Raw genomic sequence first — 13,845 nt, forward strand, 5'->3', positions numbered from 1 at the left:
CATTAAATTGTAATGGATTAAAATGGAATGTCCTTGGACCACATATTATGTCATTCCTTTTAATTCCTCAAGGATCCCTTTGCCTTTTCCAGCATTTTATTCTGAATTATCCTAGGAAAGAGCAGTAAGGGTGAGGGGAACACTCAAAAAAATAGACCTTAGGCTATTACTGCTCTGGTTTCTTGCTGCCACAAGGTGTCGCTTTTGAAAAATGATCCCAAACAACATGACTTGTGATGTGGGTTCATTATTGATCCATACCATTGCCAGGGGCTGCATATTTCTTCTAAGAATAGTCCCAGTCTTTTTTGTTGGCTAAGTGCAACAAAGGCTGCCCCAAATTTGCAGCTCCTTCAGTTCACGTGCCCAGCCATCCTTCAGATGCCACTACCTCACTGACCCAGAAACTCTGCTTCTCTTTCCCCTGAGAGAGCCAGGAAACTTTTCCCTTTTGATTCTCAAAATACAAAGGATCTGATTACAGCCTCATTTTCTGCAGAGAGGGACTACTTCCCTGCCATCTTTCTAGGAAAACTCCCTTGTTGGCTCATGGGGCCCAAGACCCAGTCATCTAAGAGAAAGAGACCATCCTTAACTGACTCCAAAGCGATTCAACCTTCCAGGGAACACTCCAATGTGCCTTCAACTCCCATCCTAAGGAAAGCCACCTGAAATAATTCCAGGGATCTTACCTTTCCCATTCTAAGAGAGGCCACCCTTGAGAGAACAGGGTGATTTTTTTGGAAACTTCTTAAAGAAAGGAAAAAAAGAGAAACCCTACAAATTTAATTGCTGATAGGATAATCCACAACATTATGAATAGGCTATTTTGGTTTATGTTAAAATAATTAGTATTCACTCACTATTAAAGCCAGAAAGCAGCTTCTAGATAAGGAGCAATGAACGATTACTGTGGTTAAATATAGTCTCAGCCTATTTGCTCTTGATTAGATAACAGTAATTGTCCTATCTACTCCATCCAGGGATATAGCAGGGATATTACCTGGGTATGACTCCTGACCCACAAAGTCCTCAGTTTCTGCCATTTCCGGTTACATGAATGTTGCTTTTGTCCACTTAGTAGAACCAGCCTGGAAGTATATATAAAGTACAAGGGGGGTGGGGGTGGGGGGGGGGGAATGGGAAGCAGCAGAAGTTGTAATTACAAAAAGCAAAAAAACAGAAACAATATGTAAATCTACTTGTGCACTATGTTCCCACATAGATTGTGAGCTCCTAAAGGGCAAGAACTATTCTAACTTCTCTCTGAACCCCCAAACAATGCCTAGTACACTGCTTAAAGATTTAATATGACAAAGATCAATGTCTGACCATTGGTTTTCAATAATTCTTGTATCTATAGAAGTTTAAACTGATACTGCTTGAGACCTTTAATGTAAACTCACACTAAAATGAGACTAAACCTCTGTTGACCAGAGCTGAAAAAGTGAAGTTATATAGCTTTGCTGTTTTGGGTGACATCAGTGCCCCAGACTAGTAAACCCTGAGTGTAAGTAACAGTCAATCCCAGGAAGTCTCAGCTTGAATCTGAGAAATGAATGGAACATCAGGTACTCCTAGGGCTCCTTGGAGCTATTTTGGGGGCCATTGAGTAGGAAAGGGGAGATCCCAAAACTAGGTTCTCTAAATCTTCCGCACACCCCCACTCCTCTATTTCAGCCAGGAGGCCACCTCTACCAAGGGCTGGAAGCAGCACTGCAGCATGAGGCACGTGCAGGGAAGAAAGAAAAGGCAAGGCACATCAATAAGGAGAAATGTCATATCCAGTCTGTTTATAGTTCCCTGGGAGAAAGAGCTTAGGTATTGAGGGATATACTGGATCCACAGAAGCTCTGAACAGAAGGCACTGTAGAGATCAGGAAGGAATATGTTATCCTGGAGCTTCTTTATCTCCAAACATAGAGATTCTGGGAGGAGCATAATTGGGAAATGTCAGAAGTGTTTTCTAGCCATACCTTTTGTTTCCACTTGGATCATTCAGTTGCACATTTCAAAAGCAGAGTTACCAATCCTTCTGAAATATGCTCTCTGAAATAACTCCCACCTGATCTGGCAACTGTGTAGACCCATAGACTGTTAGCTGGGGAGATTGTACATCATTTACATATTAACCCCAAATTAAAATCACAAGCCATCCGTTGAAACAGACTCTCACTCTATTCAGTTAACAAACTAAATGGCTTCTGTAATTGGAAAAATTAGTTGGATGTAGACCCAACCTCTAATAAGTGCAAGGTCCTGAGCCTTAGGTAGAATTCCTTACCTTGCCATCCCTTCTCTTGCAGCCTATTCTCAGGCCATCCCAAACTAATCCCACTTCTCTGAAGTAGGGTACCCTACTGCACTTCCATGTGTTTGAGTGCCTACTCTTCCTTTTGTGTGGGTTGCCCTTCCCTCTTCTTCCTTGTGAATTCCTACTCTTTTTTCCAGATCCTGCTTCCGCATTTCCACTGTGAAGCTTTGCCGTCACTCCTAAATTCAATCTTGATCATTTCCCTTCTGTGTCACTGCTGCACCATGCATGTCTCCATTATATTTCTTACTATGTATTCTTTTTTTTTTTAAAAAAAGGCAGTTTTATTGAGATACAGTCACATACCTTACAATCCATTCAAAGGGCACCTCAGTGACTTTTAGCCTAATCAGAGTTGTGCATTCATGACTACAATCAATTTTAGAATATTCAAAAATACTCAGCTATTCAAAAAAGAAAAGCCCCATACTCCTTAGAAGTCACCTCTCAATCCTGCTATCCTTCCTCAGTCCTACATAATCACTAATCTAATTCTGTCTCTATAGATTTATTTATACCTACATTTGATACAAACGGAATCATACCATATATGTGTACTTTGTGTCTGGTTTCTTTTTGTTTTTTTCAAAAAATCATTGTTATTTTATTAGAGAACTTGTGGGTTTACCTAAAAGTCATGTAAAAATACAATCTTCACATATATCCCCTTATTGTTGACACTGCATCTGTGTGTTACCTTTGTTGCAATTGATGAAAGAATATTAGAATATTACTGTTAACTATAGTCCATAGTCTGCATTAGGCACATTTTCCCCCATACACGATCCTATTATTAACACCTTGTACTGGTGATATACGTTTGTTATAATTCATGAAAGAGCATTCTTTTATTTGTACTATTGAGACCACAGTCATCATCCACAAGGTTCACTGTGTTATGCAGTCCCAGATTTTTTTCTTCTAACTTTCCTTCTAGTAAAATATACGGCTCAAAGCTTCCCCTTGTAACCACATTCATGCACATAATTCAGTGCTGTTAATTATACTCACAGTAATATGCAACCATTCCCACTATCCATTTCCAAACGTTTATAATCAGCCTAGTTAGAAATTCTGTACAATTTAAGGATCAGCTCCCCATTCTCTACCCCCCTTCTATCTCCTGGCAACCTGTATTCTAGATTTGAACTCTGTATGTTTGTTTAATATAATTAGTTCATATCAGTGAAATTATACAATATTTGTCCTTTTGTGTCTGGTTTAATTCACTCAACATAATGACATTAAGTTTCATCTATGTTGCCACATGCATCATGGCTTCATTCCTACTTATAGCTGCATAATATTCCATCATATATATATATATATATATACTACATTTTATTTATCTAATCATTAGTTAATGGACACTTGGATTGCTTCTATCATTTGGCCATTATGAATAAAACCACTATGAACATCGGTGTGCAAATATCTGTTTGAATTTCTGCTTACACTATTTCAGGGTATATATGTAGCAGTAGGATGGCCATATCATGTGGCGATTCTACACTTAGCTTCCTAGGGAACTACCATTTTACATTCCAACCAGAAGTGAGTAAGTGTTCCTATTTCTCCACATCCTCTCTAACACTTGTAGTTTTCTTTTTGTTTTTTTAATATTTGCCATTCTAGTGGATATGAAATGATATCTCACTGTGGTTGTGATCTCCATTTCCCTAATAGGTAGAGGTGTTTAGCATCCTTTTTATTTGCTATTTTGCCATTTGTATATCCTCTTTGGAAAAAAATGTCTGTACAAATCTCTTGTCCATTTTTTTAAATTGAATTGCTTGTTGCCCTTAATCATGTTGAGGAAAAGAGAAAAAGAAGATTATAGGCCAATATCTCTCACGAATGTAGGTGCCAATATCCTCAACAAAATACTAGTAGACCAAATCAAACAGTCTATTAAAATAATTATACACCATGATCAAGTGTGATTTATACCTGGTGTGCAAAGTTGGTTGAATATAAGAAAATCAGTCATACACCACATTAACTAAATGAAGGGGAAAAAAAAAACATATGAATCATCTCAATTGACGCAGAAAGGGCATTTGACAAAATCCAGCATTGTTTCTTGATGAATACCCTTCAAAAGATAGAAATAGTAGGAAACTTCCTCAACATGATTAAGGGCAACCCTCACATTTATGGCCAACTGTTTTTTAAGGAGGTGGCAAAGACCACTCAATTGGGAAAGAATAGTCTCTTCAACAATTCTGGGAAAACTGGACCTCCATTTGTCAAAATAATAATAAGGAGGGCCTCTACCTCATACCATATACAAAAATCAACTCAAAATGGATCAAAGACCTTAATATAAGAGTTGAAACTAGCAAACTCCTAGAAGAAAACATAGGGAAGCCTCCTCAGGACCTTGTGTTAGGCCATGGTTTCTATGAGCTTACACCCAAAGCATAGGCAACAAAAGAAAAAATAGGACCTCATCAAAATTTAAAACTTCTGGGCTTCAAAGGAATTTATCATGAAAGTAAATTGGCACCTGTGCTGCTTTGAAATTGTTATGTACCCCAGAAAAGCTTTGTTCTTCTAAGCCAGATTCAATGCTGTAGGGTGGATTCTCTTGATTAGATTGTTTCCATGGAGATTGTGGTGTGACCTTTTGACTAGATGAAGATGTGAGCCTGCCCATTTAAGGTGTGTCTTGATTAGTTTACTGGAGTCCTTTAACAGGGGTGACATTATATAGAAAACACAGTTTCTGGCAGAGGCGCAGACATTTGGAGATGCTTGGATGCCAACAGAGAGAACAGACACCTAGACATGGACATTTGGAGATGAAAAGCCCAGTAGACATCACCATGTGCTTTCCTATGAAATTCGAAGCAAGCCAGAAGCCAGAGTTGTATTCCAGCTGAACTAAGTGATGGCCAACAGATGCTTAGAGAGGAAACTACTGGCATCAGAAACTGGAAGCAATGGAACTGGGAACAAGGACCAGCAGATGCCAGCCATGTGCCTTCCCAGAGCTACTTTTCTTGAGCCAAGGTATCTTTCTCTGAATGCCTTACTTTGGACATTTTTAAAATACGAAGAATAAAGGAAAGAGTTAAGAATAAATATGGACAAACATATACAAGGCGCAGATTAATAGTGAGCAACTGGGATTACTTAACTGGAGGAAAGGAAGACAAAGGCAGGACAGAATATGGAGAGAGGACTTCATAGTGGTCTTCAAATCTATCACCTTATAGCTGTCATGTAAAAGGAAGATGATGTATGTCCTCTATTGTCCCAAGAGAGCAGAACTAGATCCATGAGGTGGGAAGGTACAAGAAAGCACATTCTGGCTTAACATTCTTTAATAGTCAGAGTTGTCCAAAACAGAATGAATTCCCTAAAAAAGTAATAAGTTTTCTTTAAGTTGAGGTGTCTGAATCTAGACTGGTATGACCACATAACAATGACATTTTACTAGATGATCTTGAAGACTTCTTCAAATTCCAGGATTCCATGTTCTTACTTGAAATATTCACCAGTAATCTGGTGGTAGAAGTGTTCTATGAGTCCATTAAATTTCATGAGGATTCCCTGGTTTGAAATACTGAGTTGTAAATACTAAACCACATCAAAACCAGATGATTAAGGAGAAAGAAGCACAGAAGAATTTTAGAGGAAAGTATGTTGTAATGCCTGTTAATAACTTCAGATGCAGAACTAGGAATTTCCCCTAGGAAAGAAATCTGCTGTTTTCTGAAGAAAGCAGGTCAATAAGAAATTGTCACAACAAAATGTTAGGCATTATATCATCCAAATGGCCACTGGAAACAAAACAAATTGCATGCTCATTTCCGTGGACAAATTAATTATAGACTTCCAGAACCACTTGCATCTGGTAGTCAGATCTTGGGAGGAAATGTTGGAGGTGGATAAAGCCCAAAAGAACTAATAGACCAGGTTGATAAATTACTACATAGAAAGTCTGAGACTAAGGCCTTTAAATCTTGAAAGGGAAGTGGATCAAAGACCATAAAATCAAAGTGCTAGAAGAAATGAGAATGTTCTCATATTAACTCCAGTGATGAATGCATAACTATGTGATTATACCAAGAGCCATTGATTGTACACCTAGGATGGGTTGTATGGTATGTGAATAAAAGTGTTAAAAAATAATAGAAAGGGATAAGGGGTATGGGATGTTTTGGGTTTTCTTTTTTATTTCTTTTCTTTTGCAGTAATGAAAATGTTCTAAAATTGATTGTGGTGATAAATGCACAATCTGGTGATCATACTATAAGCCATTGATTGTATACTTTGGATGGATTTATGGTATGTGAATATAGCTCAATAAAACTGCATTAAAGAAAATCAAAGTGCAGTGGGTCTATAAGTAACATTACCATATTGAAGGTGAACATGACTTAAAGGGGTTGTCCCACCAATTAACACTACAAATATAAGTTCTTGCATGAACTACTGCAAAGATATGAATCCTGTACAAAGAGTGTATAAGTTCAGGGTGTAGGGGGGAACTGCTATTGTATGCTATAGGCTATGTTTAACAGGAAAACATCAAAAGGACCACAGCAACACCAGAAGTAAATGATGGGGGGAGGGACGAGAGTTAAGGGGAGGTTTGTATTTTATATTTGGTGAGGGTGTGTTTATTGGTTATCTTTCTCTTGGGAACAATGAAATTATCTAAAATTGAGAGCGTTGCTGGACTTTTGGCATTGGGTATTATACATGATGCCCAATGAATGGAGGATCACTGACTGAGAAGTAGATTGACAAATGATGTTGTATACATATGATCAAATATTGTGCTGCTACAAAAAGGAACAAAATTGTGAGGCATGCAACATTGTGAATGAACCTGTGGGACATTAGGTGAGGCAAAATAAGCCAAAAACAAAAGCGCAAGTATGGTATACTTATAAGGGAACAGGGGCCTCGATTGTAAGCTTTTATAGCAGTCACATTTAATCTGGAGCAGTAATTATTTCTGGATTTTGAGAGGCTGTTTTATATACATATAACCTGGTATTTAGTGATAAAAATGAAGCCGACCAGGTCGGGACTAAAGTAATTCAGAATACAGCGGTAAGAAAGACATTGTCTGTATTTCAGAACTTCATCTACTCTCTGAGACCAAAGGGAGAAAGATATATTTTGTCCTACTCTCTGAGACCAAAGGGAGAAAGATATATTTTGTCCAGAACCTAAATTTTCTGTAATACATAATCTAACTCTAACCTAATCAGGATAGATCATTTAAACAATCCAAACACAGGGAGCCCACAATAAGAATGAGGGCCTTTCATCCTCTATAGCTTAATGTAATGCCTGGATACATTCTAGAGTATATTAAGCAGATAATTAAAAAGTACTGGCAGGCAGGCCACAGTGGCTCAGCAGGCAGAGTTCTCACCTGCCATGCCAGAGACACAGGTTTGATTCCTGATGCCTGCCCACGTAGAAAAAAAAAAGAATTGGTAAAGTTCCATTAGAGGGACCGGAGAGAAAAAAAGATGAAACAATTAAACTTTACCATCAGGGGAAACCCCTGATACTGTGTCAAACATTAGGGACACCCAAATCAATAGGCCAAGTCCTTGATCTTGAGGCTTGCTTTTGTGAAGCTTGTGTATGTAGCAGAGAAGCTTAGCCTAAGTATAGATATGCCTAAGAGTAACTTCTGGAGGACCTCTGTTGCTCAGATGTGGCCTTTTTTCTCTAAGCCCAACTCTGCAAGTGAAATCATTGTCTTCCTCTGCTACATGGGACATGATATCCAGGGGTGAAAGTCTCCCTGGCAGTGGGGGAGATGACTTCCCAGGAATGATCCTGGCCCTGGCACTGTGGAATCAACAATGCCATCCTGACCAAAAGGGGGAAAAGAAGTATAACAAACAAGTTATCAGTGGTTGAAAGAGTTCGAGCAGAGTTAAGAGGCTACTCTGGAGGTCCCTTACACAAGCTTCAGTTAGACATTGCTACCCACCATAACTTACCAAACCCCAACCAGAATGATTCTTGCCAATCCTAAAGAACATGTAGGGTGCTATACAAGATTATACTAAGGTTCCATGCACTAGGGTAACTTTCCAGAAACCTACAACCTCCAGATGGGTCCCTGGACCAGATAAGTCCTGAAATGCAGAGGGCCCAGCCTCTCCAAAGCATCAACTAGTTCCATCCCCCATCCCATATTATCAACAGCCCCTTCTAACATGAAAAAGGTAGAATGGACATAACCCAAGTACCCCCTAAAGACTGGGAGAAAGATTAAAAGTGAGGGTGGAATTATACAGAGAAGGTAGGGTTTAACAAATGAGTATGACTGTTTAATCATTGATTTGATATTTCTTTTAGTCTCCAGTATTTTAGAGCAGCTAGAAACAAAAACCTAAAATTGTGGAATTTCAATCCATACCAAACTCTGAAATCTGTTCTACAACTAATTGTGATATGCTTTGAAATCTATTGCTTTTTTGTATATATGTTATTCTTCACAAAAAAGAAGAAGAAAAGTTGATTGTGATGATAAATGCACAACTATATGAGGATACTGTGAACACTTTGGATGATTACATGGCATGTGAATAAATAATATATATCAATAAATAAAAGATAAGGAGGCAATGAGACTCAGAAAAAACCCAAAGATTGTAATATAGATTTCAATAAAGAGCATGACCTAGTTGAAAAAATTCAAAAAAAAAAAAAAATCAAGGTACTATAGAGTTTAGAGTGCAAATAGACATGCTCATCAAATTTCGGAATGTGAGTAATATCTTGTACTTCTTTCAGGATTCTGCAACCTCAGATTTGTCTAATTTCATTTCCAAATCAGCAGTACATTGTGACCAGCAAAGACTATTAACATATACATATCTAGATTTGGACTGGGTTTAATAGCATCCAACAGAGACACCAAACATGAGCCTCTCACTGTAGAAGCATTTGTGGTACCAATAAATAAGTAATTTGTGACCTCTAACTGAAATTTAGAGCAACTGGAAATTATTTGGATGTGGTTGCAGTGAATTCAGCTTCAAATTCCTTCTGCCTATATCCAAAGACTGGCAAAAAAGAATTCATTTGACTGGCAAATTAAGACCTAGAAAATGGAAAGGAATTACAGAAGACTAAGAAGGTAGAATAAAATAAAGAATAAGCACTTCAAAAGGAAAACCTATAAACTAATATGTAAATAGATAGGGTGGTCATATGGTATAGACAGTCTTTAGTCACCAAATTTAACTAAATGGTATGGTGAGAAGCACATTAGCCTGGGAATAAGGTATGATAAATTCTAATTTTGGCTCTGCCACTACTTAGCTGCAGAGCTTAGTCATTATCACTCTTGGGCTCAGTTTTCTTATCCATAAATGAAAGATTGAACTAGTTCTTTAAGTGCTAATGTTTTCTGACGTAGGTACATGCTAAAAGGATTCAAATACTCTTTTTGAAATGTCACTTGTCATTAAAACCAAGACTGTACCAATGACTATGGCTCCTGCGTAATCAAAAGCAGCACAACTGAGCTTATTGTACTTTCAAGTTCATTTTATTAAAGATAAAAGATCTATGTGAGCATGGTCCTTTTCTCAAATTGCTTTGGAGTCTATTTTCCCACAAGGGGAGGTAGAAATGGTGGTTATATTGTGAAAATTTGGTTTCTGTGGAGAAGCAATTGAAAATATTTAAAATGTATTGCTGGGACAGGCAAGTTTGCATGTGTGGTTTATTTCACCTGTTGTATTTCAAACTGTGTGGTTAAGTGCTTACATTTTGCTATGAGTACTTATTTACATCCGTGTGCACTAAGCCTAAGAATAGCGTCTTTTAAATGAGACTCTGCATATTTAGCTAGATATGGGCAAGGGTGAGCAGAACTGGTTTCCTGTCAAATAATTGCTTCTTTTGACAGTTATTCTTGCTTTCTCCCTTTCTTCTGTTTCTGTTTTTGCTTGTGGTCTTTCTTCTTAAAGTAAAATAACAGCGATGACACAAATGCAGTACTTATTCCTATAGTAGAACAACTGCATAAGATGGAATAAAATAAAGAATACTGGAGATATAGGCACAGAGAGAAAAAGGAACCTGTCTAAGGCCACATAACACACTAGCAATGAGGACCAGAACTCAGGCTTCCCAACTTCAAAGCTCTTTTCATTACCCCAAGCAGCCTCTGTTAGACACTTTTTAAGCAAACCCTGTAGAGTTTGGGAGTGGGAGAAGGTAAGGAGCAATGCCTTCAAACAAGGGGTTCTCTAAAGGCATGACAAAGGCATTTCTTAGGGTGAAGGCTTTTGGTAGGAAAGAGAGTCGCAACATAATGAAATTTTGCTTGGGGACTCAAAGCTTAAAGTTCTTGCCTGAAAATCCTTAGATGCCCTCAGAAGCAAAACAACCCAAATAAATAAATAAATATAAAGGACAGAATCAGAGTTGTGCACTTTCAGAGCATTTTTCTGTCTGTTGCAAAACTGAAAGGGTGTGTAAAGAATTCCAAATGTTCTGTTTTTTTCCCTTTAGTCAGAATCTCATTTCACCCTATCTTGCCTCACATCAATCTTACCTAATAGTATTATTTTCCTTTAATTTCCTCCCCAAAGCAGCACTAATAGTAAAACATAATATGCTTAAATTAGCAATGTTTCTTTCAAAGGATTTTTTCTTCATTAGCATAGGTTTATTGCTTACTTTTTAATAAATGTGGAAAGTACTTGGCACATAGCACTTAACAAATATTTGTTGAATGAATAAAGTGCAACTTTTAAATGTATCTTAGATGGTAGGATTAATAATGTTAGGGCTTATATTCATTCATGGATTCAACGAATATTTGTTGAGCATTTATTACATGCCAGCCACTATTCTGAATGTTGGGTATGCAGCAGGGAACAAAATGGGCAAGGCGGTAAACCCGTGTGGGCTTACACTCCAGTCTGTGAATGGTGTAGTGGAAATCATTCAGAATTTGGAGTCAGAAGCTGTATTTTAGGTCCAGTTCCAATACTTCAATGTAACACTGAGCAAATCACCTACTCTCTCTGAGTCTCAGTTTTTCAACATATAAAATGGAAATGATAAAAATATCTATATCGGGAGTTCATTGTGAGGATTAAATATGGTAATGCATGTAAAAGTGCTCTATATAAACTTAAGGTATAATTTGTATTTTAGAATATTTGGTGAAGGCAGTTAAACTAGAAATGAGTATTAATATTCACGTAGATGAGCTCTATTTAGTTTTGGGGAGAAGAGAAGCCACCTTAGCTGATATATTGATTCCCATTCTTGACTCCATTGGTTGATCAGTTTGAGGACTCTATGACTTCTTTCTTAGGGAGTCTTTGGTAAAGTCTCACTTCCCTCCCACAAGAGGTAGGATAAAGAATGAAATAGGGAGAAAGAAGCGCGTCTTAATAAAATGATGGAATGTTGATGGCATTTAGGATTCCTTTTCCTTTTAAGATTTAGATTTAGTAACTTTGGAATTGACAGCATTTTCCAACCACCTTAGAGGACATTTGCATTGCTCTTTCAAACTAGTTTTTGCTCAAAAGAGCAATTTAACTACATTAGCTCAGAAGCAAAAGATAGACAGGGGCCTTCAAGCTGCAAAGAAAAAGAAGTATGTTTACAGCATTAAAATATCAGTTCTCATGTGTTAACTTTAGAAGCCTGGCCACAGGTAGACCCAGTAGAAAGGCGCTGGGATGATTTCATTTTCTCCATTCTTCTCCTCCAGGTGGATAGGTAAGTTTAATACAGATATTTTCACAAAGCCCTCACAATGCCTGAAATAAATATTTTCTTTTGTGAGGAATGAGAAGTGACTGCTTAAGATCATGCTAAGTAAAATTCAAACCAAAACCTGATTCTCCAGATTTCTAGTCCATTTGCCTTTACATAGCCTTCAAATTCACTTTACCTAACAAATAAACAAACAGGAAAGTAAAATTTGCTTTTCCTCAAGAAATAGCTTACTTTATGAAAAATCAGCCAGAGGAACAGAGACATATCTGTGCAGAAGAATTACAAATAATTTATGTTGCTACTTTGCCCTAAAGGAGGGGGACTGTAACTCCCCACTCCTTAAATGTAGGTTTCACATAATGACTTCCTTCCAAAGAGTATAGTTTGGAAAGGGGGGGGGGGAAGGTAACTTTACTGTGGAGACACCTGACAAACACTACCTCAACCAAATACAACATCAACAGTCATAAATCATGTTTCTAGTATGTACCATTGAAATCGGATGAAAATGGCACTTTAATTCCGTAATTGTCCTCCTGCGAACTCATAATCCCAGTCTAATCATGAGAAAAACATGAGCCAAATCCCAACAGGGGCATCCTCATCCTAGAAAGTATCTGATCAATATTTCTGAAAATGGTCCAGGTCATTAAAAGCAAGGAAAAATTAGAAACTGTCACAACCTAAGGAGCCTAGAGACAACTACATGCGATGTAGTCTCTTGGATGGGATTCTGGAACAGAAAAAGGACATTAAGTAAAAACAAAGGAAATCTGAGTAAACCATGGACTTTAGTTAATAATAATGTGTCAGTATTGGTTCATTAATTGTAACTAATGCACTATGCTAATGTAAAATGTTAATAACAGGGGAAATCTAGGTGTGGAGTATACAGGAACTCTCTGTACTATCTTCTCAACTTCTCTGTAAATCTAAAACTGTTCTTAAAAATATTGTCTATTTCTAAAAAAATTGACGACAAATTATAGTACAAACTAGATAAGAGAAACAACTTACCAGATGTCACTGAGCAGAAAAACCTGCTTTTCCTGCTTCAGCTTCAGGAATCCACAAAGGAGATGGTAGCAACTTTCTTGCCGTGGTACAGATATTTGCAACCAACTGGGGGAGGTATATCTCCCTTCACCATCACAGCTGCAAAGCAGCATTTACATAAGCAGAAGTGAGACTGATTTGCCATCAGAGAGCTATTTATGGCAATCTCCTCCCTCAAATATTGACTTGTGCTAATTATCTTTTTACTTAAATTGTATGTGAGTTTGTATGTGAGTTTCTCTGCCATATTTCTACAAGCAATCAGTTATAGTCATGTTTCCTTATAAATATATTGTAGCATCTATCCTGCAGCATCCTCTCTGTGAGGGTGAAAGCAATTGAGATGGATGGTATGAGATGGTAAATATAAATTGATTTTTGATAAAAAGTCATGAAATTTACCAAAAATAAAATTCACCAAAAATAAAACAACAATGGATTGCTTGATTGTAGAAATGTGTCATATAGTTTTAAATAAGTCTTTAATGTATACCTATATTTTAAAAAAAAATGACAACAGAAAAACATCAAGCTTTGTAAAAGTGTTTCCCAGGTGAAAAGAAAACAGAACATGCTTCAGTCTGCTATGTTTGGTAACCCAAGCAACCACATTAAATACAGGTAAAAGACTACTCTTCGAAACTTCATTTTTAGATAGCGTGTTACCTTTGAACGCTGACTCAGTCATTATCAGGATAACTTTTGGTAACTCTACACACGTTGTTAGTCCAAGGTGG

The 13,845-nt window shown here is 37.4% G+C and overlaps 1 protein-coding gene across 2 annotated transcripts in view; it reads right to left on the bottom strand.

The window, feature by feature from the left end:
• Nucleotides 1-13,220, bottom strand: part of NUGGC (nuclear GTPase, germinal center associated) — a 58,497-nt gene extending 45,277 nt beyond the window's left edge. For both annotated transcript variants that reach the window (XM_077152882.1, XM_077152881.1), the window contains exons 1-2: nt 13,070-13,220; nt 1,004-1,091 (exon numbers count right to left, since the gene is read on the bottom strand). In XM_077152882.1, the coding sequence (XP_077008997.1) occupies nt 1,004-1,046 (43 nt within the window). In that variant the 5' untranslated portion in view covers nt 1,047-1,091; nt 13,070-13,220. The remainder of the gene's footprint in view (nt 1-1,003; nt 1,092-13,069) is intronic.
• Nucleotides 13,221-13,845: the final 625 nt, after the last annotated feature.

The sequence above is a fragment of the Tamandua tetradactyla genome, chromosome 3, assembly GCF_023851605.1.
Source record: "Tamandua tetradactyla isolate mTamTet1 chromosome 3, mTamTet1.pri, whole genome shotgun sequence".
NCBI classification, from domain to species: Eukaryota; Metazoa; Chordata; class Mammalia; order Pilosa; family Myrmecophagidae; genus Tamandua; species Tamandua tetradactyla.